The sequence below is a fragment of the Anolis carolinensis genome, chromosome 2 (genome assembly GCF_035594765.1).
Source record: "Anolis carolinensis isolate JA03-04 chromosome 2, rAnoCar3.1.pri, whole genome shotgun sequence".
NCBI lineage: Eukaryota > Metazoa > Chordata > Lepidosauria > Squamata > Dactyloidae > Anolis > Anolis carolinensis.
This window is the reverse complement of record NC_085842.1, coordinates 253,725,264-253,752,616: the sequence shown is the minus strand read 5'-3', so window position 1 is coordinate 253,752,616 and position 27,353 is coordinate 253,725,264. Positions and strand designations below refer to the sequence as shown.

The window sequence follows — 27,353 nt, the reverse complement described above, 5'->3', positions numbered from 1 at the left end:
CTCAGCAGAAGAGACAGCCTATCTATTCTGTGCATACCTTAGAGTGGATCTAGTCTCAATTCAATCTGCAATTTATTTACTTGCTTATTCTTATTTATCAGATGTAGGCCTTTCTACCCCAGTTTTAGTTTGGAAAAGCCCTCAAGATGACTTAAAAAGGAACATAATTCATTTACAAAATTTATCAAGGCTAAAAAACCCAACTCCTAATGGCACTGAACTGCGAGGAAGAACATATTATCTTCAAGACTTCCACTGTTCAAAATGGTGATCCCTGCACTACTGACAGTACCTGGAGACTGTTCTGATAAGAAACAATTGCAGCCAAAAGGCACAAATATGGTGCTGACACTGGACAAGAATTATTGTCCACATCAGATAGCACTGCTCTAGATGTTCTGGACTGCAGCTCACATCATCCATAACTATTCAAGCAAAGGCTGACTAGAGTTGCAACTCATCAACAACTGGAAGGCCTTGTATTCACCTCTACAGGTAGTTTCTGGGCAAATAATAGGTGCATTTCAATTGTTTGTGTGTCTCCAGGCACACACACTGATTTTAAGGTGCCCATGGTTCTCAGAATGTATTGCACAGAGAACCTCCTCAATGTATCTCTTAAAATGCACCGAGAGACAATGTGAATTCTTTATCACATCCTCTATTATATCTTCCATTATGATAACTTGCCATTTTTAGACCTACAGCAAAAAGACACATTCTTCAGGGCATCTCTTGATCTCCAATCTCATCCTACAAGGTCACTCTGCTCTTTCTGCCGGTGCCATCTGCTCATGTAGGAGGGACAGATGCAATGGAGAGGGATGTGTTTCCTGCTTATCTCAGGCAGGGGGCTGCAATGCTCAGGAAACGAGCTGGGTCTTCTGGTGGTTTCAAAATAGACTTCCACCGATGAAGGATTTTTTATTGCCCTCCCCCACCATCACCAACCTCAAATAAAAAGTACAGGGGTATATATTTCCTTGCCGCCCTCATGCCACTTGCACTGAAGCAAGGGCCATTATTATAATACTTGTCATCTGTTGGTGTCGCATCGAGACCACCTTAAAAGTAAGTAAGCTGCTTTCGGTTGCCCTCTGGACTATACATTTCAGTGATGTATGCAGCAGTAGGAGCAGGGCGGTGGAGAGAGTACAAATAAATACATGACTGTACCTCTAGTAAATAAATTTCAGGACATGAGAGAAACCCAGGGAAAGGTGCCCAGTTAATCACCATTCTGAGAAAGCTTAGTAGCGCTGGCACAGAAGAGAAATGGTAGGATTATGTCCCCTGTCACAGGCAGTGGATATGATATTGCAGGATTCTTCTAGGTAACAGGGATGGATGTTAGTTGTGTGCTTTTCAAGTCATTTTTTATTTATGACAACTGTAAGGCAAATCTGCAACAGGGTCTATTTGGCACCATTTGTTCAGAGAGGCTGTGTGCTTGCCTTTCTCTGAGGATGAGAGAGTGTGACTGACTCAAGGTCACCAATGGTTTCTATAGCCAAGTAGGGATTTGAACCTTGATCTCCAAGTGTCCTAATTCGACACTCAAACCACTACACTATCCTGGCTCTTTTATAAAGACAAGTGTAACACAGTTATCTTACAAATGTCCATAAAGTTGTGTCATGCATTTTTCAAAACATTTTTTCCTGTAGATATGGCATCAAATAAGAGGAATATTCCAGCCATTATTGAATCTCTGCATTCTTTCTTGTACGAAAACTTCAGTTTGTCTCTCAAAATCCAAATATTTAGCGCCAAGCATTGTTGTTGGGAATGGAGAAACCACAAATGATACATTACATAAGGTTATTCAATCAGTTTCAATTATATATGTGATTAATCTGGAAGTGCAATGAGAGAACAGCATCAGTTTTGGTTGTTTTGTACAAGGAAGTCTACAGCTGACGTGACAGTTATCAACAATCCTAAAATCCTACTTACAACAATTTTCATTCTTATGATTACATTCCTCCAGTGTAGTCCTATACATTACTGCTCAGTCCCATTGGGATCTGTCTGGCTTTACTCTTGGATAAATTGGCATAGTATTACATTTTAATCTTCTTAAATGTTCCAGTAGTTGTTACCTGTTGTTAATGATTTCAGTTATAAGATCTCTGGATGGAAACCTGTTTGCACGTTGTCTTCTGAAATTAGTGGAAATGTATATTTGTGCAGAGGACATCTGTACCCATCTATTCAAAAGTAAGTCCCCATTAGGCTTTATTAGCTTTATACATGGGGAAATGGGCATTAAGTTGCAATCCAAGTCTTTCAAATGTTCAAGTTTTGTAACTATTATGGTTAGTGTTAATCCCAAGAGTCCAAAGGACATTGTCTTCTGAAATCAATTGAAATATATACTCATTCAATATATATCCTAAGCATATTTTCTCAGAAGCAAGCCTTACCAAGTCCACTGGAATTTGTTGGTGTGTACCTTTGAGTCACTTATCATTTACGGCAACTGTAAGGTGAACCTACCATGAGGTTTTCTGGAGTTGAGAGTGTATGACTCATTTAAGATCATCCAATGGGTTTCTATGTCCAAGTGAAGAATCAAACCCTGGTTTCCAGAATCATAGTCCAATGCTCAAACTAGAACACCATGCTGGCCCTTAAATGAGTACAGGATTCCAACCTTAATGCATGAGACAAAACTGTTGAAAACTTGTCCTCATTAGCAGGATGTATTCCTGAAATTGATTAACCTATCTAAAATTTGGCTCATCAAACCATTTTCTCAGCTGCTTTTTGCCATGTAAATGTAGACTGTGGACTATGGAAACTGTTTTCACCTCTGTCAGTCTGCAGTTCTGTTTAGGCATTATACAGTTGCAGCTGTTTCTCTTTGGTTCTGGGAGTGGGCATGAGATGTCCTTGAGCTCACTCTTCAACAAAAGAATCACCCTTGCAATATTGTGTTGATTGGGTTTATTATTGCCACCCTTCCTCCAAGCAGCGGAAGTGGAATGCATTAATCTTCGCTTCTCCACCTGATGCTCACTCATCACAACCCTTGAGGCAGGTCACCTGGAGAACAATATCAGAATCAACAAGAATTTCACAGCTCAGGCAAGACTTGAAGATGGATCTTTAACTACTACATCACAGGGTGTTTTATTTGTAAAATCATAACCTAATTTGATGTTTAACAGGCTTCTCCTTAATCTCTCCTTATTATCCAACATATTCGCTTATCCAACGTTCTGCCTTCCCGTTTATGTTGGATCAGTGAGACTCTACTGTATATATATAATATATACACATATGCATACATACACACACACACACAGAGTATATATAAATTGCAAAACAAACACCACAGGGGTGTTAACCCTTCCCTATGTTATCCAAAGCTACACACACACACACACATATACATATACATACACATACACATACATATTCATACACACAGAGTATATATAAATAGCTGGAGTTACACTTGAAAAAATGTACCTATTCTGACTTACATACAAATACAACTTAAGAGCAAACCTACAGAAACTATCTTGTATATAACTTTGGGACAACCTGTACTAGAAGCCAGAAATGATTTGAAGACACACAACAAAAACAAATATTTTTCTACCTTTAAAAATATACCAGAAAAATGGATGGTTTCACTGTAGAGAGGGGCCTGGAGTGAGATCTAGTCTACTGTTTGATTTTTAGATATGAAAAAGACAAGCTATGAAATTGACATAACTCTGTGGGTGAAGAAAGTTGTATCTTCCTCCCTCCCTCCCTTCTTTCCTTTTTTTTTTGTCCTGATCAATGTTTCAAAGATTGGGGGAGGGGTCTTTATTTGCTGAGCTTTATTTTAGGCTTTATTTATTTATTTATTTATTTACTTATTTACGTAGTCAGTTATGAAAATAAAACAGGGGTGAACCTCCTGTACCTTCTTTCTTTGCTGAAGCAAGCAACTCAAGCAAGGGAAGGGAGAAGAAAGACTGAGAGAGGAGACACTGCAGCAAAATTTAAGACATGACCTTATAAAAATGATGTGCTCGCCAGCTTCATGTCTTTGCTGAAAACTATCTGGGAATTAACTATAACAATAGTGCTATGCATATCACTAAACACAAGTCAGCTGCCAGAAGCCCATTTTCTTCCCTGCTTTAAGCCTCCTGTGCTGTTTCAAGGTGATGTTGTTTCCTATGTCAAAGATTTCATATTCATAAGTCCTGGAATTTGCAATTTATTGATTGATCAATTGATTAATTTGTTTGATTTATATCATGTCAGTCTGTATAATGCACTTATTTGCAGAAAATTCAGGCTGCAGGATCTATTTTGGTGTTCTTTTATCTGCTACAGTCACAAGGTCCATGAATTGGAGCCAAGTCATTCAAGATGCTTAGAATTAAAGAATTTTGAAAGGAAACATGACCTGTTCACCTCCTCAAACACACAAAATGATTCTGGTTATGCCAGACTTTTTTTTTACATCACTGGTAAACCTTGGAAGCACTAATTTTTTAAAAAAGATAACTCCCAGAATTATTTAGCCAGTGTCTAGCAAGATCTTGAAAAGGTTACTTTATTTCAGTTACCAGTACTTTGTTTATCTGATGGAGCCCCCGGTGGCACAATGGGTTAAACCCTTGTGCCGGCAGGACTGATGACTTGAAGGCTGGGTTGCTGACCTGAAGGTTGCTGGTTCAATTCTAATTTGGGGAGAGTGCTGATGAGCTCCCTCTATCAGCTCCAGCTCTATGCGGGGACATAAGAGAAGCCTCCCACAAGGATGGTAAAAACATCAAAACCATTCAGGCGTCCCCTGGGTAATGTCCTTGCAGACGGCCAATTCTCTCACACCAAAAACGATTTGTAGTTTCTCAAGTCGCTCCTGACACACACAAAAACTCTGATGTGATAGATCACTGGGCCTTTTTTCACAACATGCCAGAAAGCAGCATCATATTTGTGCCCAATGATTAGAATGCATTCTTTCTTTCCTGATATTGCAGCCAATAGCTTGTGGACTAGCACCAGTCCACAGGCCACCATTTTGAGTAGCATGGCTTTAGTGGATATCTGTAGTATTTTATGCCAGCTAGAGTTAAATGACCAGGAATTAGTAATACTTGCCTATCTATTGCAAGTAAATCCACTTTGTGCCTACTGCTGATTTAGGCAAAATCTGAAGTAGTAAGTAATGTCAATTACATACAATTTTACTTGTTATGGCTTGGCTCCATCCAAAGAAATCTTGAGGTTTGTTGTTTGGTGGAGCATTTAGAAGCCTCTGATAGAGAACTCTAGTACACTTCCTAGGACTATAGTTCAGAACAGACGAAAAGGGTTAAGGCCCCGTCCACACAGCTGAATAAAATCCCACATTTTCTGCTTTGAACTGGAATATATGGCAGCGTGGACTCAGATAACACAGTTCAAAGCAGATATTGTGGGATTTTCTGCCTTGAAATTCTGGGTTATATGGCTGTGTGGAAGGGCCCTAAGATTCTGGAGGTCAGGGTTCAGATCCCTGCTCAGCCAGGAAAACCCACTAGGTGACTCTGGGCAAGTCACATACTCTCAGCCCGAGAAAATCCTATGATAGGATTGAGGTCCAAATTCCTTCGGGGAGAGGGGATGGGGTATAAATAAAGTTTATTATTTATTATTGTCTTAGGGCAGTCATAAATTGGAAATTACTTGAAGACAGCATCAACAAAATTATGTAGGTTAGACAAGTACATGGATTTGAGTCCTGTCCAGGGGTATAAATATAATAATAATAATAATAATAATAATAATAATAATAATAATAATAATAATAATAACAACAACAACAACAACAAAAACAAAAACAACAATATTTTCAAACTGTGCTACTTGGATATATAGTGGATGATGCTTCCCCTTCCTAGGGTTGAGGTACAACTCAACTAACAGATTTGATAAATGGAATGGGAGAGCATCATCTTGTCAGGCAGCAAAATGTCTGGGGTCAGACCATCATTTCTTGAAATATTATGTCTTCAGCAGGGCCGGCCGGAGATATCGCGGCCTGGAGGGACCTCCGCTGCTTTCTGGCCTGCTAGAAAAGGCCAGACGGGCAAGCGGGAGTAGCGTGGGAGGCGGAGCCAGCTCTGACGCCGCTCCCCCCCCGCCCAGCGTGCCTTGGCCCCGCCTCCCACGCAGCGTGGGAGGCGGGGCCAGGGCACGCTGGGTGGGGGCGGCGGCGCCAGAGCTGGCCCCGCCTCCCACGCTACTCCCGCTCGCCCGTCTGGCCTTTTCTAGCAGGCCAGAAAGCAGCGGAGGTCCCTGTAGGCTGCGATTGCGGCCTGGAGGGACCTCCGCTGCTTTCTGGCCAGCTAGAAAAGGCCAGACGGGCCAGGGCGCACTGGGCGGGAGGCGGGGCACCGTCAGGGCGGTGCCCCGCCTCCCGCCCAGCCTGACGGCGCCCCCCCGGGCCTGCGCCCGAGGCGGCGGCGTCAGGTGCCTCAATAGTGGGGCCGGCCCTGGTCTTCAGCTTAGATGCCATTTTAAAAATATACATGCAACTCTGATCTATTCAGTAGCATGGTTCCAAATGTAGTGAAATAACTCTATTCAATGGAGCCCCCAGTGGCACAGTGGGTTAAACACTTGTGCTGGCAGGACTGATGACTTGAAGGTTGTGATGCTGACCTGAAGGTTGCCAGTTCGAATCTAACCCAGAGAGAGTGCAGATGATCTCTCTGTTTCAACTCCAGCTCCATGCGGGGACATGAGAGAAGCCTCCCACAAGGATGGTAAAAACATCAAAACATCTCGGCGTCCTCCTTGCAGACAGCCAATTCTCTCACACCAGAAGCGACTTGCAGTTTCTCAAGTCGCTCCTGACACACAAAAAACACTTTTCAGTCATTAGCCAAAGTAATGATAGAAACAAGCAAGTGAGGTCCATTTTCACACATACCTATTACTCAACTTCCCTAAGGCATCCAATGTGCCATGGTGCCTTTAACCTCTGTGCAAGCCAGACTCTCAGAATACTACTGTTTGGAGACCTGTTATGGTAACCTGTAGTATTCTGGTATTGCATACCCTCCAACATCTCACAGATAGAATCATAGAATAATAGAGTTGGAAGAGACCACATGGGCCACCTAGTCCAACCCCCTACCATGCAGGAAAAGCACAATCAAAGTACCCCTGACAGATGGCCATCCAGCCTCTGTTTAAAAGTTTTGAAGGAAGGAACTTCCACCACACTCTGAGGCTGAGAGTTCCACTGCTGGAAGCTGTGATACAGTCAAGCAACATCAAGAGTGTGGTCAAGTTGGCAAAAATGGCTAATGAGGAAGAACACACAAGATAGGAGAGGATGCAGACATTTGTTTTTGCCTCAGTCTACTAAGATCTTGTCTCTTTTTTTCCTCTCCCCTGTTTAGTTAACTGAGTTCAAATTACTTTTTCCACTTTGAATTCAGTTTGCAGGAAATGAGGTAGGATGGATAAATAATGAAGACAAAGGGGGAAAGTGAGAGGCGAAACTGGAACATTTTAAAAGTGGTACAACAGTGGGTTAATTGAGATGTGCTGTCAAATCAAGACAGTTGGAATGTATAGTACTGTCTTGAGAGCAAGGATGGCTCAAGAAAATATGAGCATAGACAGTTCATATTACTGTACTTTCCCCCCATTCTGCTAGAATAAGATGTAAACAGGAAAACTTTTTCCTCTTGGAGCATGATTCTGTAAATTGTTCACAGAAAATAATTCAAGGAGGCAATGGGGCTTGGATTCCATATATAGTGTCATTTTTACCCCATTCTTTAAAAAAATGACATCCCCTGGGAATTTTGTTGTCAGTCCTTAGAGTTCAAGTGAGTTATGCAATGGCTACAATGGATCAGAATGTAGGTACACTTAATCCCATTGCACAAACAGAGTTTAAGTACACCTAACCCTGTCTTGGATTGTCGCCATTAGGTTTAGACTGACAAGCTGTATGTATATGGAAATGTACTTGCTTGCTAAATGCTTGCTAAATAAAGGAATGGGTTTTTTTTAATTGAATAGATGCACTTTAAACACCTAGGTGGTGGACATCAATGACACAAGTCCATTTGGACAAACAGAAATCAATCTTATGTGGCCTTCGGGTATCAGCAATATGAATTCAGTGCATTTGATATGATGTTGGTAAGAAGATGATAAAGCTCTTGTCTCCACAGTCTTAAAAAAAATCATACCTGATCCTGATGCACAACGTCTGTGATGATTAGTTTACAATGCACTTCTTTGAGATTCAAACCATCTTAAAAAAAAAACCCTTGCATTTCACTCTGAGGTTTTACAGATCTTTTAGGTGTGTGGCCCCTGGCCAGCCCTCCAGGTGGCATCACTTCACTATGTGTTTCCATGGAGGAGATGGTGATGGGAAGAACTGGTTGGTGGGAGGTGAGCAGTCACACCAAGAAGTGACAATTTCCCAGGCTGAATTTTAACTTTTATGGATCAATGGAATCTTGAAACCACAGCTCTTATTATTCCATAGCTTTGAAACATAGCAGGTAAAGTGATGTGAAACTGCATGAATTAGTGTGTAGATGTCCCCGTAGGCACCAGTAATGCTGGATGGGGAAGGTGGGAGTTAACTGTCTTTAAAAGTAATAATTCCAATCTTTGGTTGTTAATATTTCCAGCAAAGTAACCCTGGACCTGCTGAGGTGTTCGGACTAGAGAGGGATTAGCCTAGGCTAGCATCAACTTCATGTTTTTTGGACTAGGGAAGGGGATTATAGAAACTGTAAGGTAAAGGTACAGGTTCTCCCCTGACATTATGCCCAGTCGTGTCCGACTCTGGGGGTTGGTGCTCATCTCCATTTCTAAGCTGAAGAGCCAGCGTTATCCATAGACACCTCCAAGGTCATGTGTCTGGCATGACTGCATGGAGCGCCATTACCTTCCTGCCAGAACAGTACCTATTGATCTACTCACATTTGCATGTTTTCGAACTGCTAGGTTGACAGAAGCTGGGCTAAAAGCAGGAGCTCACCCCACTCCCCGGATTCAAACCACCAACATTTCGGTCAGCAAGTTCAACAGCTCAGCAGTTTAATCCGCTGCACCACCAGGGGCTCCTATAGAAATTGCACTCTCCTCATTATTCTCCAAAATAAAAGATAATTCAGATAAGGTGGGAAGACTAGACCTTACAGGAGGCATTGTCTGCTTGAAATCCCTCTGCATCCTGCAACTCTCTCTTTGGCAGGGACTGTCCCAATTAATTCCACTTTTTCCAATTGTTTTTACATCTTAGAGTGCATTGAATTATTGCAATCCAATGCCACTTTAATTACTGTGGCTCTGCAATGTAGATGCACCTTTAATTTCCTTCTCCTACTTTACTCCTTCATTCTCAGTTTACTGCAACTGGTGCAAATGGAGCTCAAAATGCACTCGGCTCTGTAGGGGGAAGAAGAGAGTTGAGGCAGGGAGAAGTCTTGACCACCCCACTAGGCAAACTGCTGCACCTTTTCTTAGTTTTATGTGGATTTTTTATAATAATTTTTGCAATCTTGTGCTTTGATGTCAAAGTTATTTGCACATAGAAAAGTACTGCAAGGAAATATTTTGTCATGGTGCAACTTCAAAGAGCAGCCCTTCATATTCTGTATACTAATGACTCGACCCCAGAAAGCTTATTCCAGACATCAACTTGCATGCTAGGATTGGCTATAAAAGCTAGATGAAAAATGCCTCCATTCTCATTTCTTTCCTGAGCTTTTAGACCAGGCAAACCAATCAAGATGCTGAGACACAGTCTATCACACTTTCCACATAACAACATTAGTGGCATTTCCAAATTTCCATTTACCCTCTTTGGTAATGTCGTTTCTTTCCAGTCCCTGCGAGGCCTACCTTCCCAAATTCAATCTAAAAATAATCAATGCACTCTAATATGATTAAACCTAAAAATAAGCCTTCCTGTGTTATCTTGTGCAGTAAAAACATTTTCTGAAGTCTGTCCCAGTTATTTCTTTCTGTTGGCAGGCAATGCATTGCCTCGGCCTGTTTACAACTGACGCTATGTCAGACATGATTGCCTGGGAGCAGGTTGCTCATTGTTGTCCTTTAGGAGGCTTGTCACCATGGACTTAAATTAAATCTTGTTCAGTCAGAACTAATGCAGCCGTAACAGGCCAGCTCAGGTCAGTCCTAACTCTGGAGATTTACAAGACAACTACTTGAAGTATTTCACATAGTTCGACAAAACATTAGGGTCTTCATGTTGTTGCATGCTTAAAAAATAGTCAACAGCTAATGCCTGCTTCAAGAGAAAATTGTCAATTTTCTAACACGCTCTTCGCCATATCTCCTGTTATATAAACATCCAGCTGATTGGTAAGAACTACATTAAGTACAGAATGTATTAGATGTGCTGTTATCCTCAATCCTAAATTTTCTGAATCAATACTGACATAGCTAATATTCAGCTGTCCTACTAGTTATTCCTCCTGCTGTATGAAGGACCAGATCACATGAGATGCCAGCCTTCCCTGCACTTGTAAATCACCTGTACTTTGACTACAATGCCTATCATCCCCAATTAGTGGCTTATTGTTCCTCCTTGTTAGGGTTGATGGGAGATGTCATTCAACACAGTCCCATTTAGAATTTCAATGACTATTTCTAGAATCATAGAGTTGGATGAGACTACAAGGGTCATCTACTTTCACCCCACCCTGAACTGGGGTGTCAGACTAGGAAACCACACCAGATTTCCATTATCAACAGCTTTTTTCCTGCTGCTGAAGGAGGGTTTGTTCTTTTTTGGCCACAAAAGTGTTTCATGCAGTAATTGAAAAGATGGGTAGAAATCCAGTGGTCCATTGGCCATGTATAGAACTAAGTCAATCTACACCAGGCATGGGTAAACTAAGGCCTGTGGGCCAGATGAGGCCCCCTGTGTGCTTATCTCAGGCCCGCCTCATTTTCTCTGCCCTCTCAGCATAAGGACACAGTGGCCCGCAGCATTTTTATGCACAAAGGACAGGGAGGAAGGCACACAGCAGCTGAGAGCCCTCTGGAGCGCTCTCAGCCACTCCTGTCTTGCCCTCTTCCTGACATAAGGACAATGAGAGTGGCCCCATCCTTATGCTGAGGGAATGGCTCAAGGAAGGCACCTAGCAGATGAGAGCCCTCCGGAGCATGCTTGGCCATTGCCTACCTTGCCCTCCTCCTGACATAATGCTGAGAGGACAGGCTGAAGGTCAGAGGAGGAGGATCAGGGAGGAGGATCGGGCGTTCAGTCGTTTTCCTCCTGACTAAAGGATGAGGTGGAGCAGCCCACCTCACCCAGTACATGCTTGGCCGCCCTCCCTCCCAGCCTGGCCCTCTTGGTCAGGCCCACAATGCGGCCCCAAGGCAAACAAGTTTGGCCATTCCTGATCTACACATACCCAGAATCTTCTATTTCATGAGAAAAAAAAAGGAAAACAGTGCCACTCCAGTTGGCACCTCTCTCCTCTAAGCTAAAGCCCCTCATGCCTTGTTTTAGCAATGTTTTTTTTTGGGGGGGGGGAGGGGGGGTGGAGTTGATTGGATAAGATGTCCAGATCTCAAGACCTAGTGAAAGGGAGAACACTCAGAGTGTGAACTCTGCCATAGAGATGTGTGTACATGTGTCTTTCTCATTTAATTCTTAATCACAAATAATGTGCAGCTATAATTGATGCCTTATATACTATTCTTCGTGAAATCCTTGGGGCTGACCCATACAATATTCTCAGGCTATCACAAAGACCCAGAAATCCTAGATTTAGCCTTCCAGCCATTTCTAGGTTCTCCATGAACAGCAGGTGTTGTCAAGGCCCTTAGATCCTTAGTGTTTTTCTCTTAGAGCAGAGGTGAGTTGGAGGACAGCTAGATCCAACTGCAGGTTCTATCTCCCATAAGAAAAAATGCAAGTTAACAGAAGACAGCTAATAAAAGAGCAGAGAAGAGCTTGAGAAAAAGATGCCATTTGAAAAGACCTGCTTCTCATTTCAAAGAAGATGTGGTGTTCCCAAAAACTTACAGCAATGAGAGTTTCCCTTTTACAAGGGATTCTAGGGGCTGTCCAGAAATTCCTAAAGTAGGCACCCCCCCCCCAAAGCACGTGTTAAGCATCAATTGGTAGTTGCCAAATTCCCTAATTGTCCCAGTTTGGCAGCAACAGTTTTGATTTATCTTCTGTCATTTTTTGGCTTCTTCTAAAATGTCTCAACGTCTCTTATCTCCTCCAACTTTCTCCCTTTGTTGTTAGCTTGTTAATTCAAAGTGTAAAAGTAGTTTACACTCAATTAACTTAGTGAAGGGGAAAAGACAGGAGATCTTGCCCTTCCCTGTAAGCTCAGGATTCATCTCTACACTTTAGAATTAATTTAATTTGATACCACTTTCATTACTTCATTGCACAGGGCTTTTTTTTTTAGCATTCTAGGATGCTATCCCACCAGTCCAGTGACGGATGGGCACACTGCCCATCATACAATATCAATGGACTTCCCTGACCACAACCAAAGTGGAAGCATCATATGATGCATCCCTCACAACATGGGAAGCTTCCTGTCTTGTGCTAGCTCCAATTGAGTTAGCATGGATTCACGTGGATTTGGAGACGCCTCCACTCTTTGTGATGGTGGGAGCATCACCGCAAGGGAGCATCATACGGGGTGACAGATTCGCCCTGCTTCCCCTCAGTTCACAGGCAGGACACTTTGCCTGGCTAATGTGATAAGGTCCGAACTACCATGGCCCAATGTTTAGAATCCTGGGAGTTGTAGTTGGTGAAATGCCAGCACTACTTGGGAGAGAAAGCTAAAGGGAGGCTATAGCTTCCATAATTCCATGCACCTATAATGACCCCATGGAGCCCCCGGTGGCGCAGCAGATTGAATTGCTGAGCTGCTGAACTTGCTCACCAGGAAGTAGAGTGAGCTCCCGCTGTTAGCCCCAGCTTCTGCCAACCTAGCAGTTCAAAAACATGCAAATGTAGGTAGATCAATAGGTACTACTCCAGCAGGAAGGTAATAGTGCTCCATGCAGACATGCCGACCACATGACCTTGGAGGTGTCGATGGACAACACTGGCTCTTTGGCTTAGAATGGAGATGAGCACCAACCCTCAGAGTCAGACATGACTAGACTTAATGTCAGGGGGAAATCTTTACCTTTACCACAGTGATCTCAGTTTTCACACTCTGCATGCCAGCAGTTCATACCAACATGTCACCAGCAGCCCAGAACACATGTCATTTTGCTTCTTCCTGGAGCTAATTTTCAGACATTTTGGTTAAAGTTGTTGAAAGGAAACCAGCATTTTTGGTAATCTGGGAGTTTTGAAACTTAGGAACTTAGGGGATAACCATACCCAAAAGGTGATAGGTGCCACCTGCAACAATTGACTCACTTTAGTGCAAATTGTTCTCCAGATTCAAATTATTAGAACATTTAGCTCAGAACTAGCTATTGGGGAGACAAAATGGGGATCTTGATTTTCTTCCTATTAACTTTCCCCTTAGTCCACAAATTTCTAGCATTACAGAGAATGAAGCATTAAAAATCATTCAGACCTAAAAGTCTTAGATTTCCTGTGTTCACAATCCAATGGGATCTCTCCACACTGATCAATATAACCCAGGACCGATTCTGCATACTGTACAGCAAATCAGCCCTAGTATGGGTCACACAAGATCTCCCCCAGCCAAATGCCTTCTGCCATCAAATGCTGTTCTGTGCTGCTAGGTGGCCACCATCCTCCTACCGTCCGTATTGTGGTGTTCTCTGGCTGAAACCTGGGTCCTGCATCCACTGTCGTCTGCTGTAACGTTGACTGGGGCAACAGAGCAAGGAGAAAGGGGTAAGAGCAAAGAGGAGAAATCCCCCCGACACCACTCCCTTCCTAGAGGCCTGGTTGATGTCACTGGGGAGACCATCATGACATGAAAGGGCAGGAGGGAACTGTGATTGCAATCCAGTGTTTCTGCACTGCCGGAGCCCGGGAAACACAGAATGGCAGGCAGCAGGAACAGTTGTGGCTAATTCTATTTTGGAACTGGCAGATCTGTTCTGATAGACTCAAAGTTGGAGGATAGTCAGAATTCTGGGCCAGAATTCAGAGTTTCTCCTCAACTTTAATCAATGAAGGCCAAGACCACGTTAAGGTAGCCTTGTCCCCTATTACCCTCAGGTCAGATCTGTGTGGTATCTGGCTATTGCAAAGCTAATCTGGCCCTACACCAATCAAAATTTCAGTGTAAATGTGCCCCATGTGTCTTTGCTCAATGCCTAAACTGTATTGCTAAATTCTCAACTGAAATATAATGCTAGAAATTTGGGAACAGAAGTAAAAAAAAAATTATGGGGGCAATGCCTTTACTTGGGGAATATGTCCTTGTTTTGTATACACAGCCCACCATTTGTTCTGCATCTGGTTTACACAAACTTGTATTTTGAGCCGATTCCAAATACCTGCATACACCAGACAACAAATAAAGCCTGGTACTTTTGTCTCTTGAACCAAACTCTTACAAAACTAAAGTACTACAAGTATCCTGTGACGGGACAGAAGGCTGCCGCTGAAAGAAGAAAAGTCAAAAACGCTGCTGGACATGCCACACAAATCCAGTGGCCTTGCTTAAAGTAGCTTTGAAAACAAACAGACCACTTCAAAGAGTTTATTTCTGTGCTTGACATACAAGATCTTTGGATTTCCAGTCCAATAATTAAATTTACATGAAGATTAGTAGTTCCCCGCTTTGTTTTTCTTACATGAGCCTGTTAGGAAAAGAGAAGCTACTGAAATTTGTGTGGTCTAAGAGATGCAAGCAGTATAGACATATGTCTAAATATTCTTTTTCTCTCTAGGATAAGAGATATAGAAGTTGAAAGTAAAAGAAACTGGAATCAGCAATAGCATTTTGATGGAGATAGAAGAGAGTATCATGCAATGTTAATCTAAAATAGTGGTACATTTTATTCTCTCTGAAGCTCTGTTCAAACATTTACTATTTCCAAATTTCTTAGGAAGCATAATTTCATAAGAAATGTCAGTGCTTTACAGTGTACTTTTTTTCCATAGGAAACGTCACTTGTTTACCATATATTATGTTTCTTAGGAAATACAATGCCTTTTAAAATGCCAGTGTTTTGTGATTAACCATATTTCTTAAGAAGTACTGCACATTTTACCATATGCCATATTTATTAAGAAATGCCACTGTTTCATCATATACTATATTTATTAAGACATGCCTCTGCTTAACTGTCAACTATATTTCATAGGCTCTAACCAATTTTTTGACTATACATTATTTGTCTTAGAAAATACTACTCCTTCAGAAATGTCCATGTGTTATCCTCCAACATTTCACAGATGAAAACTTGGACACATGTGACCAAGCAATATCCCAGTGAGATCAAGATAGCAAAAATTATCAACAAGGGAGAATACTCAAGCCAGGGAAGGTTGCAGCAATTTGGCTTTGCCTGTGCCTATTGCCTGTGCACCCTTAAATGAGTGCAAACTACTTTTGCACTTTGAACTCAGTTTGCAGCAACTGATCGACCTCATCATATGGGGCTAGATTCGGCGGCAAACAGCAACCTAGCCCCAGTCACCCACGGAGCCGGCCGGCTCTGATCACATGACATCATGCCAACTCCATGAGTGAAGGAGGGCGGAACTGGTATGCTCTAGCCACTCTGCCAACACAGGAAGCTTCCCGTGTTGCCATTGCTTCATTGAGGGAAGACGCACACTCCACGTGTGCACCACACTTCCCTGTGTGAAGAGCTGCCGGAGGAGCCCAGCAAAGCAGGACATGTGGTGGCAGCTTCCCAATGCCTAGTGGCGAAATAATTATATGGAAATAATAATAAGTAAATAAGAATATGTAAAGCAAAGTGAAGAACCTGCTTTGACTGAAGTCAAAAATCAGAAACTCCTCAAAGCACAGCAGACAAAAAAACAGTACAAGCAAACCACACTACAAACTAGAGCTGACAGCTGGCACAACAAAACATTGCATGGAAAGTTCCTTGACAAAATTGAAGGAAAAGCTGATAAAGAGAAGACCTGGTTATGGCTCACAAATGGGACCCTGAAGAAGGAGACAGAAGGCCTGATCCTTGCAGCCCAGGAGCAAGCCATCAGAACAAATGCAATTAAGGCCAAGATCGAGAAATCAGCTGATGACCCAAAATGCAGACTGTGCAAGGAAACCGATGAAACCATTGATCATATCCTCAGCTGCTGTAAGAAAATCGCACAGACAGACTACAAACAGAGGCACACCTATGTGGCCCAAATGATTCATTGGAACTTATGCCTCAAGTACCACCTCCCAGCAGCAAAGAACTGGTGGGATCACAAACCTGCAAAAGTATTGGAAAATGAGCATGCAAAGATACTGTGGGACTTCCGAATCCAGACTGACAAAGTTCTGGAACACAACACACCAGACATCACAGTTGTGGAAAAGAAAAAGGTTTGGATCATTGTTGTTGCCATCCCAGGTGACAGTCACATTGACGAAAAACAACAGGAAAAACTCAGCCACTATCAGGACCTCAAGATTGAACTTCAAAGACTCTGGCAGAAACCAGTACAGATGGTCCCGGTGGTGATGGGCACACTGGGTGTCGTGCCAAAAGATCTCAGCCGGCATTTGGAAACAATAGACATTGCCAAAATTACGATCTGCCAACTGCAAAAGGCCACCCTACTGGGATCTGCGCACATCATCCAAAAATACATCACACAGTCCTAGACACTTGGGAAGTTTTCGACTTGTGATTTTGTGATACGAAATCCAGCATATCTATCTTGTTTGCTGTGTCATACAATAATAATAATAAATTATTGTCTACACCCTGCTTTTTCTCTCCACAAAGGAGACTCAAAACAACGAATTGGCCTAGCTGCTTACATGTGCCCAAAGTATTGCTTTACTCTGGATTCTTGAGGAACATTCAGAGCAACCCACAAACTTTGTTAATGTGATTCAAGGCCAAGTTAATCCAAATCAGCATCATGCAGCTGCCATGGAACTGATCCCCCTTTTTTTCGGGATAAATGTTCAATGCAGATGTGCTACAGGATAACCTGCAGTGCTCACCAGAAGGTGTAGAACAGCATAAAGATTGTCAAGAGACAATTCAGTGTGAGTCTGGATTTTCGTTTCTGTGTAGACTCACTCTAAGATTCCACTATGACTTCCATTGGGACATTATATGGACTTGCGGAATTCATAGTTTTGTGAAATACTAAAGTTCCCTGGCTTTTAATTCTGAATAGCCCTCCCTAGACTGAAAACTCCATAATTCCATAGGAATTTCCCAAGGCAGTTAAAGTGGAATTATAGCACTATAAATGTATACTCTGAAAGGACTCTAAGTAAATTTGAAAGTACTACACATACATAAATAATCTTAAAACACAACAGAAGAATATTTCCCTAATTTTCTAACTGTAGTTACAGAGATACCAATTGTTTTCATCCTTTTCTATTATGAGATGTGTTCCCATGTGTATTTTTGGTTCTAACATAAAATCCAATCTCTTAGATGTGGCTACTAGAAAAAAATGCAATAAAACAGGAGGGAAGCCCATTGACTTTTTAAAAGTAAATATAGCTTTTTAATAGAACATTAATCTGCAATTCACTACCACAGATAAATGTTAACCTTTCTCCTCTCATTTAAAATTAAGTTTAATATTTCAGCGATTAACTGAAAAATCAATATGTTTCTTCATCGAAAGCCATAGGCACAACCATCTGCAGCCATTTCTAGGGTCCCTGGTGCACATTTGCTGACAATTTATCTCCTCATAGAATGGTCTACTGCCTAAGTTTTGTGATCATTGGTCCCAAGGCAGCCTCTTTATCTCTTGCTGAGTATACTTTTGTCAAGCCATTTCTAATACTGATGTTATTCCAGCAATATTCTTTATAAAAATGGTTGCATTGGAACAAAAATATATAAATAATCCATGAAGAAAATCCTATAAATGTGAGATTTAAAAGTATTTTTAAAACAATCAAAAGCACATGAACTGACTAATGACCTTATCACACAGGGGACTCCCCCCTCCCATGCCCTTTTGCTAGCAAGTGGGGTGAAACAGCAAGTGAAAGGGGTGACTCCGATGCAGCAATGCTTCCCCATCACACTGAGGAAGTGTTGTCACAACAGGACAGAAGTGTTCTAAGCCCATTGTAGCCAGCACAACATGGGAAGTCTCTCATGTTTAGGGGGAAGCGTCCAAGGGCACTTCCATCCTGGCTGGGGGCAAGGCCTCTGCTGGAAGTCATATGGCATCGTGTGATGGCTCAGTTCTCGAAGAAGGCTCAAAGCATCCTAGGACGCTTGTTTTGGTAAGTAAGTGTGATGAGGTCCTAAAATGAAATACTGTCTTGGCCAAGAATTTTTGAATGAATCACTTTAAGGGCAAATTCCATTTACAACAGAGAATGGACACTTCTTCCTCTTCATGGCTCCTAGTAAGTGCTTGATGTTTGAACCTAGGGTATATTTGCACTGTAGAATTAAAGTGGTTTAACTCCACTTTAATGAGTTTGATTCAATGCTATGGAATAATGTGAGTTACAGTTTTACAAGATCTTTAGCTTTTTCTGTCAAACAGCATTGGCACCTACAAATCTCACGATTCCATAACATTGAGTCATAGCAGTTAACATGATGTCAAATTGCATTAATTCTGCAATGTATATGCACCCATAGAGAGAGCAGGAAAGTGGAGCATGTTTTCCAGATCCCTGGAGTTTAGGAACTTTGATGCCCAACATCACCAAACCTTAATTTTTGTTATAGCTGGGTATTTAATTATTTAATTAATTATCATGCCAGAAGTGAACCGAGGGTACAGTTGTAATGTATTTGAAAACACAAACAAAGTTTTAAAAACTTGGCATTATACTAAATGTCCTTTGACCAGTAGCTGGCTACTTGGGAGTGCCTCTGGTGTTGCTATAAGAAGGTCCTGCATTGTGCATGTGGCAGAGTTCAGACTGCATTGTAGTAGGTGGTCTGTGGCTTGCTCTTCTCCATACTCGCATGTCGTGGACGCCATTTTGTAGCACCATTTCTTAAAGTGGGCTCTGCATCTCAAGGTGCCAGAGCGCAGTCTGTTCAGCATCTTCCAGGTCACCCAGTCTTCTGTGTTCCCAGGAAGGAGTCTCTCATCTGGCATCAGCCACTAACTGAAGTTCTGGGTTTTAGCCTGCCACTTTTGGACTCTCACTTGCTGGGGTGTTCCTACGGGTATCTCTGCAGATTGTAGAAAACTATTTCTTGATTTAAGACATTGGCATGCTGACTGATACCTGAACAGAGGATGGGCTGGAGATGTCAATGCCTTGGTCCTTTCATTGCTGGCTGCTACTTCCCGGCGGATGTCAGGTGGTGCAATGCCGGCTAAACAGTATCATTTCTCCAGTGGTGTTGGACGTAGACATCCTGTGATAATGTGGCATGTCTCATTAAGAACCACATCCACTGTTTAAATGTGGTGAGATGTGTTCCACACTGGGCATGTCTGCATGTTTACCTGGGTCTAAACATTCTAATAGAGTGAAAAGGACAATTGTAAAACTCTGATTTGTTGTGTACTTTCAAGTCTGGAGGTGAGTGACATACCATGATCAAGCGGGGAATTGAACCTTAGACTCCAGAATCCTAGTCCCAATGCTCAAACCATTATGCCACTCTGGATCTCACATTCTTGTTATCTTTTTAAAAAATAAATTATACAAATTGGATTTTTCATTCCAGATATTGAAGAAGTCTGAGAGAATGTGCATATGTGCCAGAGATACATTGATAAGTACTGCAGTCCTCTAAAGAACAGAAAATTAGATTGTTAGTAATCCACAGTAATTGATATCTTGGCAATGCCTTGAAAATGTCATTGCTACTTTCCCATTACTTCTCTTAATCTACAGATGCCACAAAATGTCTTCATTAATATGCCAAAGTGAGAGCAATAACTTTATCCTGTGTTTTGATCTAAAAGGTCAAAGCAACAATTATATGGAAGTGACAGATATTTTTCTCGCAGACACTGCTAGGTGAACAATTACAGTTTCCAAGTGTTGAAGCTTTATGAATGAAAAGCTCGTTCATTTTTCTGAAATTTGCATTGCAAAGTAGGGCAACAGCACAAAGTTTATTAAGGGACAGAAAGTTCTTCCAGACTGTAATCTGTGTGAATGTGGGCTGCCTTTTCTATTTTCAGAACATGAACAGTCCGTATTTTCGCCATGAAGTTCTGGCTTGTGAGACTGGTGAGCTGAAAAACTTCTGGGAAAAGACAATTGAGAAACAAACTCAACATTCTGAAGCCGAAAAAGACCGTAAAAAAAGAAGTGCACTGACAAAGTAGGTCCATAATTTTATTATTTGGCATTTCATGTGATAAGGTTTTAAAATTAGTACAGGAGAAGATATATTGCAGTGGCAGAAGTGGGTGGATGTGAATGAGAATCCAAGAAAGTGCTTTCTTACAACAAAGAAATCAATGCTCATTGACAAAATTGGAACTAAATGAGGCAACATAAGGGTCACAGCAGGTTAAACCACTGAGCTGCTGAACTTGCTGACTGAAAGGTCGGCGGTTCGAATCCGGGCAGCGGAGTGAGCTCCCGCTATTAGCCCCACCTTCTGTCAAACTAGCAGTTCGAAAACATGCAAATGTGAGTAGATCAATAAGTACCGCTCTGGCAGGAAGGTAACAGTGCTCCGTGCAGTCATGCCAGCCATATGACCATGGAGGTGTCTATGGACAATGCTGGCTGTCTTAGAAATGGAGATGAGCACCAACCCTCAGAGTCGGGCACAACTAGACTTAATGTTAGGGGAAAACTTTTACCTTTACTTAAGGGTCTGGAAATCAAGTATGATAAGTAGAATTAGTGGAAAGAGCCGAGTAGTTTTAACCTAGAGAAGGAAAAATGAGATTGTTCTTGTTGTATGCATTCCCCAATTTATGGCGACCCTTAGGCAAAACTGTGACAGCGTTTTCTGGGGCCCTATCTACACTGCCATATAATGCAGTTTCAGAATGCAGTTAAACTGCATTATGAAACTACATTATATGACAGTGTAGATGGGGCCTAGGGTTAAGAGTATGTGACATGCCCAAGGTCACCCAGTCCAACATTCAGACCATTACATCATATTGTAATTGCTTTGTACTCTCATTGACAATCATGACATTATAGCAATGACTATCAAATGACACTGAAAAGCAGCTTAAAAGCCCATCGGCCACTTGGAACGATAGAGATCTGATCTGCTGAGAATGGGATGTTGCAGAATTACCTGACTGGTCATCTCCCACCAGTGAGCAGGTTTTCAGGGAGCAAAAGCAGGGACTTCTGTGGAAATTTATTCCAACCCTTCATTTCAGCCTCCCTTGTAGGCAGGAGGGGGCTGGTCACTCCATCATGCTGTAGCCCACTTGCCAATACACCTCTATTGCTATGGCTGGCTGGCTGGTTGTCTTTTAAAGTAAGGCTGAATCCTGGTCTTCACAAGATGGATCGATCAGGCCTGCTGTAGCGTAAAGTAGTGCAAGTCTCTGGCACTGGGAAGGACTGAACCAAAAGATTTCCGATGTCCCCTTCAAATGATGACATTTTCATTAAGTGCTCCTCAGACTTTACTCCTGAGATGTTATTGGCCTGCAATTAGCAAAAGCCCTAGCCATGACAGCTGATGGTCAGGGATCTTTGAAATTGTAAGCTGAAGACTGATGAGCCAAGCTTGGGAATAAGCATTTTAAAGGCACACAACCTGGGGACATTTTTCATGGAAATAGGGGTCAAAAGATATCACGCGCAACCAATTTAAAAAGCACTCCTTTAAAACCTAGGCCACAATCATGCAAAGGGAGATGTAACTTCAAGATATGACAATGTAGTCTCATATTCAACCCCACCAATCCCCACTTTTTCTTAGCTGCAGTCCTAACAAATACAACAATTTTTTGGCTGTTAGTTATGCCAGCAATAGATAAGCATCCAGCTATTTTCCAAAAGCAACAGGGTTCTATAGGGATACATAGATGTTTCTGGAAATACCAGATGATGGTGTCATTGCTCTATGTCCTGCTATAGTAAATTGCTGGATATTTGTCTGCTTCTCCCCCTGTTTCTCACTGATCAGGGAATATCTGAATTAAAGGGCTGCAGCTGAAAAAGGTTTTGGTCACTGCACATTTAGCAGAAGATTCCAACTTACTCAATAATAAAAAATGAGGTCACAGTAGTGTAAATAATTTATACTCCCATAATTCACCAATAGGATTCCAGTCCAATATGAAGCATAAACTCATTTCATACTATGAAATTCATTGGTTTGCCATAAGTTGACAGATGACTTGAAGGCATACACATCGGTGTCACGATTGTTCCTATATATCAAGGGCGGCAAGTAAGCCTCAAAGATTGATGAAAGAAATACCTCAATAAATGGGATTAGCAAGACATTCCTTTCCTCTTTCCTCTCACTCTTTTCAAACTTCTTACCATACGTCCATTTGCAAGATACAGGGAGAAAATAGAAATAACACACACACACACACACACTTCATTTTGGGCCATTGTGGCAAGGGGATTTGAATAGTTTTGGTCCAAAAGAAGAAATTCTTGAAATGTTAGCAAAATGGAGTTGGCAAAAAGGAAGTCTGTTGAAGTAATACTCCATTAAATGCCACCAGAGGGAGAAATATACTGTGTGTGGTCATGAAGCCTTCTCCACAGTGACATCCCACTTGGCACCCCTTGGAAGCCTGATTGACACCAGCATTAGTTTCATTCCAGCATTACATTAAAACCTGGCTTTTTATTAACACCTCTCGGACCTAATGATTTTATCCAGATCTAGTTTCATAACATTTTAAAGTTATAAATTATGCAATTGTTTCATAAGTTTTTATTGTTTTAGATTCTAAATCATTCAAACATAATTGGAGATTTTACATATACAGGGTGGAATAGAGCTGCAGTATTTAAATAGATTTCAAAAAGAAGTCAATCCATAGATCTTAAGGCATGGGTGGTTACATATTTTTCAACTAAAAAAAAAGGTAAAGGCTTCCCCAGACGTTAAGTCCAGTCATGTCCCACTCTGGGGGTTGGTGCTCCATTTCTAAGCCGAAGAGCCGCCGTTGTCCGTAGACACCTCCAAGGTCATGTGGCCGGCATGACTGCAAGGAGCGCCGTTACCTTCCCGCCGGAGCGGTACCTATTGATCTACTCACATTTGCATGTTTTCAAACTGCTAGGTTGACAGGAGCTGGAGCTAACAGCGGCCGCTCCCGCCGCTCCCAGGGTTTGAACCTGGGACCTTTCAGTCTCCAGTTCAGTGCTTTAACGCACTTTGCCACCAGGGTTCCAATATAATTATAATTCCTCACCATTGACCATGGTGGCTAGTGCTATATTGTATTCTGCTTTGCTTTAGAAGATTTCAGGGACTGTCTCAAAATCCAAAATGGATGTTTTTAAAATGATTTTAAAAAAAAAGTCTCCAAAAACTTTTAAACTGGATTTCTAAACCTCACCTCTGAGCATGTAAATCCATCGGAATGCATGAAGCCAAATGTGTCTGGAAGCTGTTCTCATTTCTCAAGACACCAATCTATAAATTATCCCTCACAGAGTCAGTTTAAAAATGCAGCTGAAATCTTTCTTAGCCATGTAGTCCCACAGAGAAACGCAATGAATGTATTGAGTGACTGCAGTTGACAGGTCCAGAATGGCAACAGTTCATATCATCTTGCCAGCAACCACTTCCAAAGGAATACCTGCAGATTTCTGTCAACAAATACACAGATCACACAAAATCCAATTACTAGTTCCAAGTAGTGTTGACCTACTCAATCAGTGAGATTATATTTACAGTTGAGAGAAACATGGGAAATCAGTGAAATTTACACAAGATTTATGTGTTTGATTACAATTCAACAGCATGATATAGTTGGTTTGTGTATTGGACTGAGACCACTGAAACATAAGGATTTGAGTGAACTTTGGGTTTTTATTTATCCACAATACTGAGAGCCAGTGTGGCATAATAGTTTGAGTGCTGGACTGAGATTCTGGGAAATCAGGATACAAATGCTCATTTGGGCATGGAAACCCACTTGGTGAACTCAGTAGAAAGGGTTTTTCCAGTTATTTCTTCTGAAATAAGAGTCTGCAATACCTGGCATTCATTGGTAGTCTTCCATCCAAACCAGGGTTGACCTGTCCAAAATCAGGCAGGATCTGGTACCTTTAGGATATTTAGATCTCTGAATCTGATAGTCCCAGCTACAGTAGTAAATTAATGGATCCATCTGGTCTTTTAATGGAGAGACATACAATGAGTTCTCTAAAGCAGGGCTTAGAATCATAGAATCATAGAATAGTAGAGTTGGAAGAGACCTCATGGGCCATCCAGTCCAACCCCCTGCCAAGAAGCAGGAAATCGCATTCAAAGCACCCCCGACTGATGGCCATCCAGCCTCTGCTTAAAAGCCTCCAAGGAAGGAGCCTCCACCACAGCCCGGGGAGACAGTTCCACTGTTGAACAGCCCTCACAGTGAGGAAGTTCTTCCTGATGTTCAGGTGGAATCTCCTTTCCTGTAGTTTGAAGCCATTGTTCCGTGTCCTAGTCTGCAGGGCAGCAGAAAACAAGCTTGCTCCCTCCTCCCTATGACTTCCCTTCACATATTTGTACATGGCTATCATGTCTCCTCTCAGCCTTCTCTTCTGCAGGCTAAACATGCCCAGCTCTTTAAGCCGCTCCTCATAGGGCTTGTTCTCTTCATAAACTTTTTCCACTTGTGACCCCTTTCTACCCCTTTTTTTACACAAGCCCAGGTATAAATCAGCATTTGCAAGGTTTGCTAAACAGGCTGATTTTCCTTTTTGTGAAGTACAGCTAAAGCATTTTCTACAGTCCACTGTAAAAATTTGCATGTTGTTGCTAACAGATTTGTGGAAATGTCTAAAACAGCCGCTAGGCGGCATTCAGAAACCTTTTGCTGTTGCCAAATATTTCACCATCTCTGTTTTCTCTTGTGAGACCCCATTTGGGTTTGGATCCATAGTTTCTCTCTCTCTCTCTCAGTCACATAGTCATTTCTGACTCTTCGTGACCTCATGGACCAGTCCACGGCAGAGCTGCCTGTTGGCCGTCGCCGCCCCCAGTTCCTTCAAGATCAGGCCAGTCACTTCAAGGATCTCGCCCTTGGTCGGCCTCTCTTCCTTTTTCCTTCCTTTTTCCCCAGCATCACGATCTTTTCCAAGCTTTCCTGTCTCCTCATGATGTGGCCAAAATACTTCAACTTTGCCTCTAATATCCTTCCCTCCAGTGAGCAGCCGGGCATTATTTCCTGGAGGATGGACTGGTTGGATCTTCTTGCGGTCCAAGGCAAGTTTAAGAAAGCACAAATATAATGGTCAGAGTGTTAAAGAGACCCCTTGTGAATGTAACCAAGCAACAGTGAAATGAGAACTTTATTGACCATCAAAGTTATTTTTGCTAAGCAATGCAAATGCTAACCAAATACCTCTCTCTCTCAATTAGACTCAGACAAGAATGGAAAGAAAGGCTGGAGAAAAGACTGAAGATGCTAGAAGAACAGGATGAGACTGAAGAAACCCATAACTGATCTTCATGCACATCTGTGTTTGACAGAAATATGGCCATAAGCTAAATTGAAAGATGAAAGTTTGTGTTCAGGCACAGTTCTAATGTATGGCTTGTTTTCATTCAGAAACTTCACTGAATTTATGTAGGAAATACATGTACTGTAGATACTGCTTTTTGAGTGTGTCTTTGAATATTTGACTTCATCCTTTGGCTAGCACAGTCACCCTTTATATTCCTCTTGAAAGTTTTCTTAGCACTATATCATACTTTCCTAATTGGTAATTTATTGTTGAAATGATGGATTTTAGATTTGTAATATAATTTGCCCTGTTTTTCAGGCACTTCCAGTGTTATGTTATTTTACAGCTTTTCATCAATTATGTAGAGCCACAAATAAATTTACTAAATAAATAAAACATCAATGTTTTGTGAATTTCTACCACTTTAGAGTCAAGGAATGTCTAAATGACATTCACTTCAAAGAGAGTTAGCACCTCTCCATAGTTGCCACAGGGCTCAATACAGCCTTGTTTCTCTTACAGGATTAACTTTTAGAGTGATTATACATTTCATATTTCATATATACACTTAAAATATGGGACATAAAGATTATGCAAATGTCTTGGTCTTGTTAATCTTACAGTCATTCCCATGACTTTAATGAATTAGATTGCATGGATTGTCAGGGCCATCCCAAGCATTTTGGTGTCTCAGGCAACGGACAAGATGCTCCTCTGCTTTTCCTTGTACAGAAGTACAGTGGGCAAGCCTGATATTTGAATTTTATTTGAAACAAGACTCAACTTTGAGAATTTTATTAGAGAATTTGAGAATGTTATGAGAGACAAGAGAAAACAACACACCTGAGAGCAGCAAGTATTTTAGAAGATGTGGAGCTGGCCACGTGGCATATTGAACTCTGTTTCCAACAGAGAAGAGTGTTCATCTCACTCTGGCTGAGCACTGACCCTCCTAGAGATATTTTGCAAGGAGAAACAAGACTGCTTTTGGAGTCTGCTAGAATGGCTCTTCTCAAAATTGAGAATTTTTTTCCAGGGAGAGGCCATTGGAAACTCAAGAGTTCCACACCTTGATTCTCTAGGCTTTGAGCCAATGCACCAGCTGAACTTCTCTCTATAGATTTGGGCTGAGGACAGGGCCAGCCTTGTAGATATTCTACTTCTTTACACACACTGCTGGAATCGGCTATTATCTGTCTCCCCGCTCTGTCCTGGCTTCCCCCCTACCTCATCACATGGGGGAAGCCTGTTTAAGCTGGCTCGACCCATCTTTCCCAATGGAAAGACAGGGAACTTTCCATTGTCAACAGCCAGCAATTTTTCAGCAGTGGCAAAGGTTTTTTCCAGCTCAGCCATGGAGCCACCGCAGAAGTACTTCTACGGGCCATCGGACTCTGTGGACAAACTTGCAAATACCTGTCAAAGCCGTCAAAAATAAGCCCATGTGAAGAGGGCAATTGTCAATCTAATGCATGAAAAAATAAGACTACTATCAGAGTTGGCAAATAGGTCACTCATTGTCACATTGAAGGAATGACATTGTCTAGCATCTTCAAGCAGAATGCATGAGCAGCCCCAATTGAAATTTTCTGAGATAATTAAAAAGTTATCTGTGATCTTTGGTCTCTAATTACCATTTCATACAACTGAGCAACACTCAAA

The 27,353-nt window shown here is 41.8% G+C and overlaps 1 protein-coding gene across 2 annotated transcripts; it reads left to right on the top strand.

Moving 5' to 3' along the window:
- Positions 1–878: 878 nt before the first annotated feature.
- On the top strand, positions 879–26,093 carry fam240a (family with sequence similarity 240 member A). Of its 2 annotated transcripts, none has more exons than XM_016990984.2 (3): positions 879–1,071; positions 20,264–20,406; positions 25,606–26,093. In XM_016990984.2, the coding sequence occupies exons 2-3, from the start codon at positions 20,267–20,269 to the stop codon at positions 25,688–25,690; spliced, it is 225 nt and encodes a 74-aa protein (XP_016846473.1). In that variant the 5' UTR covers positions 879–1,071; positions 20,264–20,266; the 3' UTR covers positions 25,691–26,093. The 2 variants fall into 2 exon arrangements, with proteins under 2 accessions (XP_016846473.1, XP_062828162.1); XM_062972092.1 differs by lacking the exon at positions 879–1,071 and adding an exon at positions 13,788–13,864.
- The last annotated feature ends 1,260 nt before the right edge of the window (positions 26,094–27,353 follow it).

Excerpts from the sequence above, each read along its gene's own strand:
- fam240a (XM_016990984.2), top strand. The coding sequence starts at position 20,267 with ATGAACAGTCCGTATTTTCGCCATGAAGTTCTGGCTTGTGAGACTGGT. Across the intron at positions 20,407-25,605 it reads AAAAGAAGTGCACTGACAAA|ACTCAGACAAGAATGGAAAG; the intron begins GTAGGTCCATAA and ends TCTCTCAATTAG.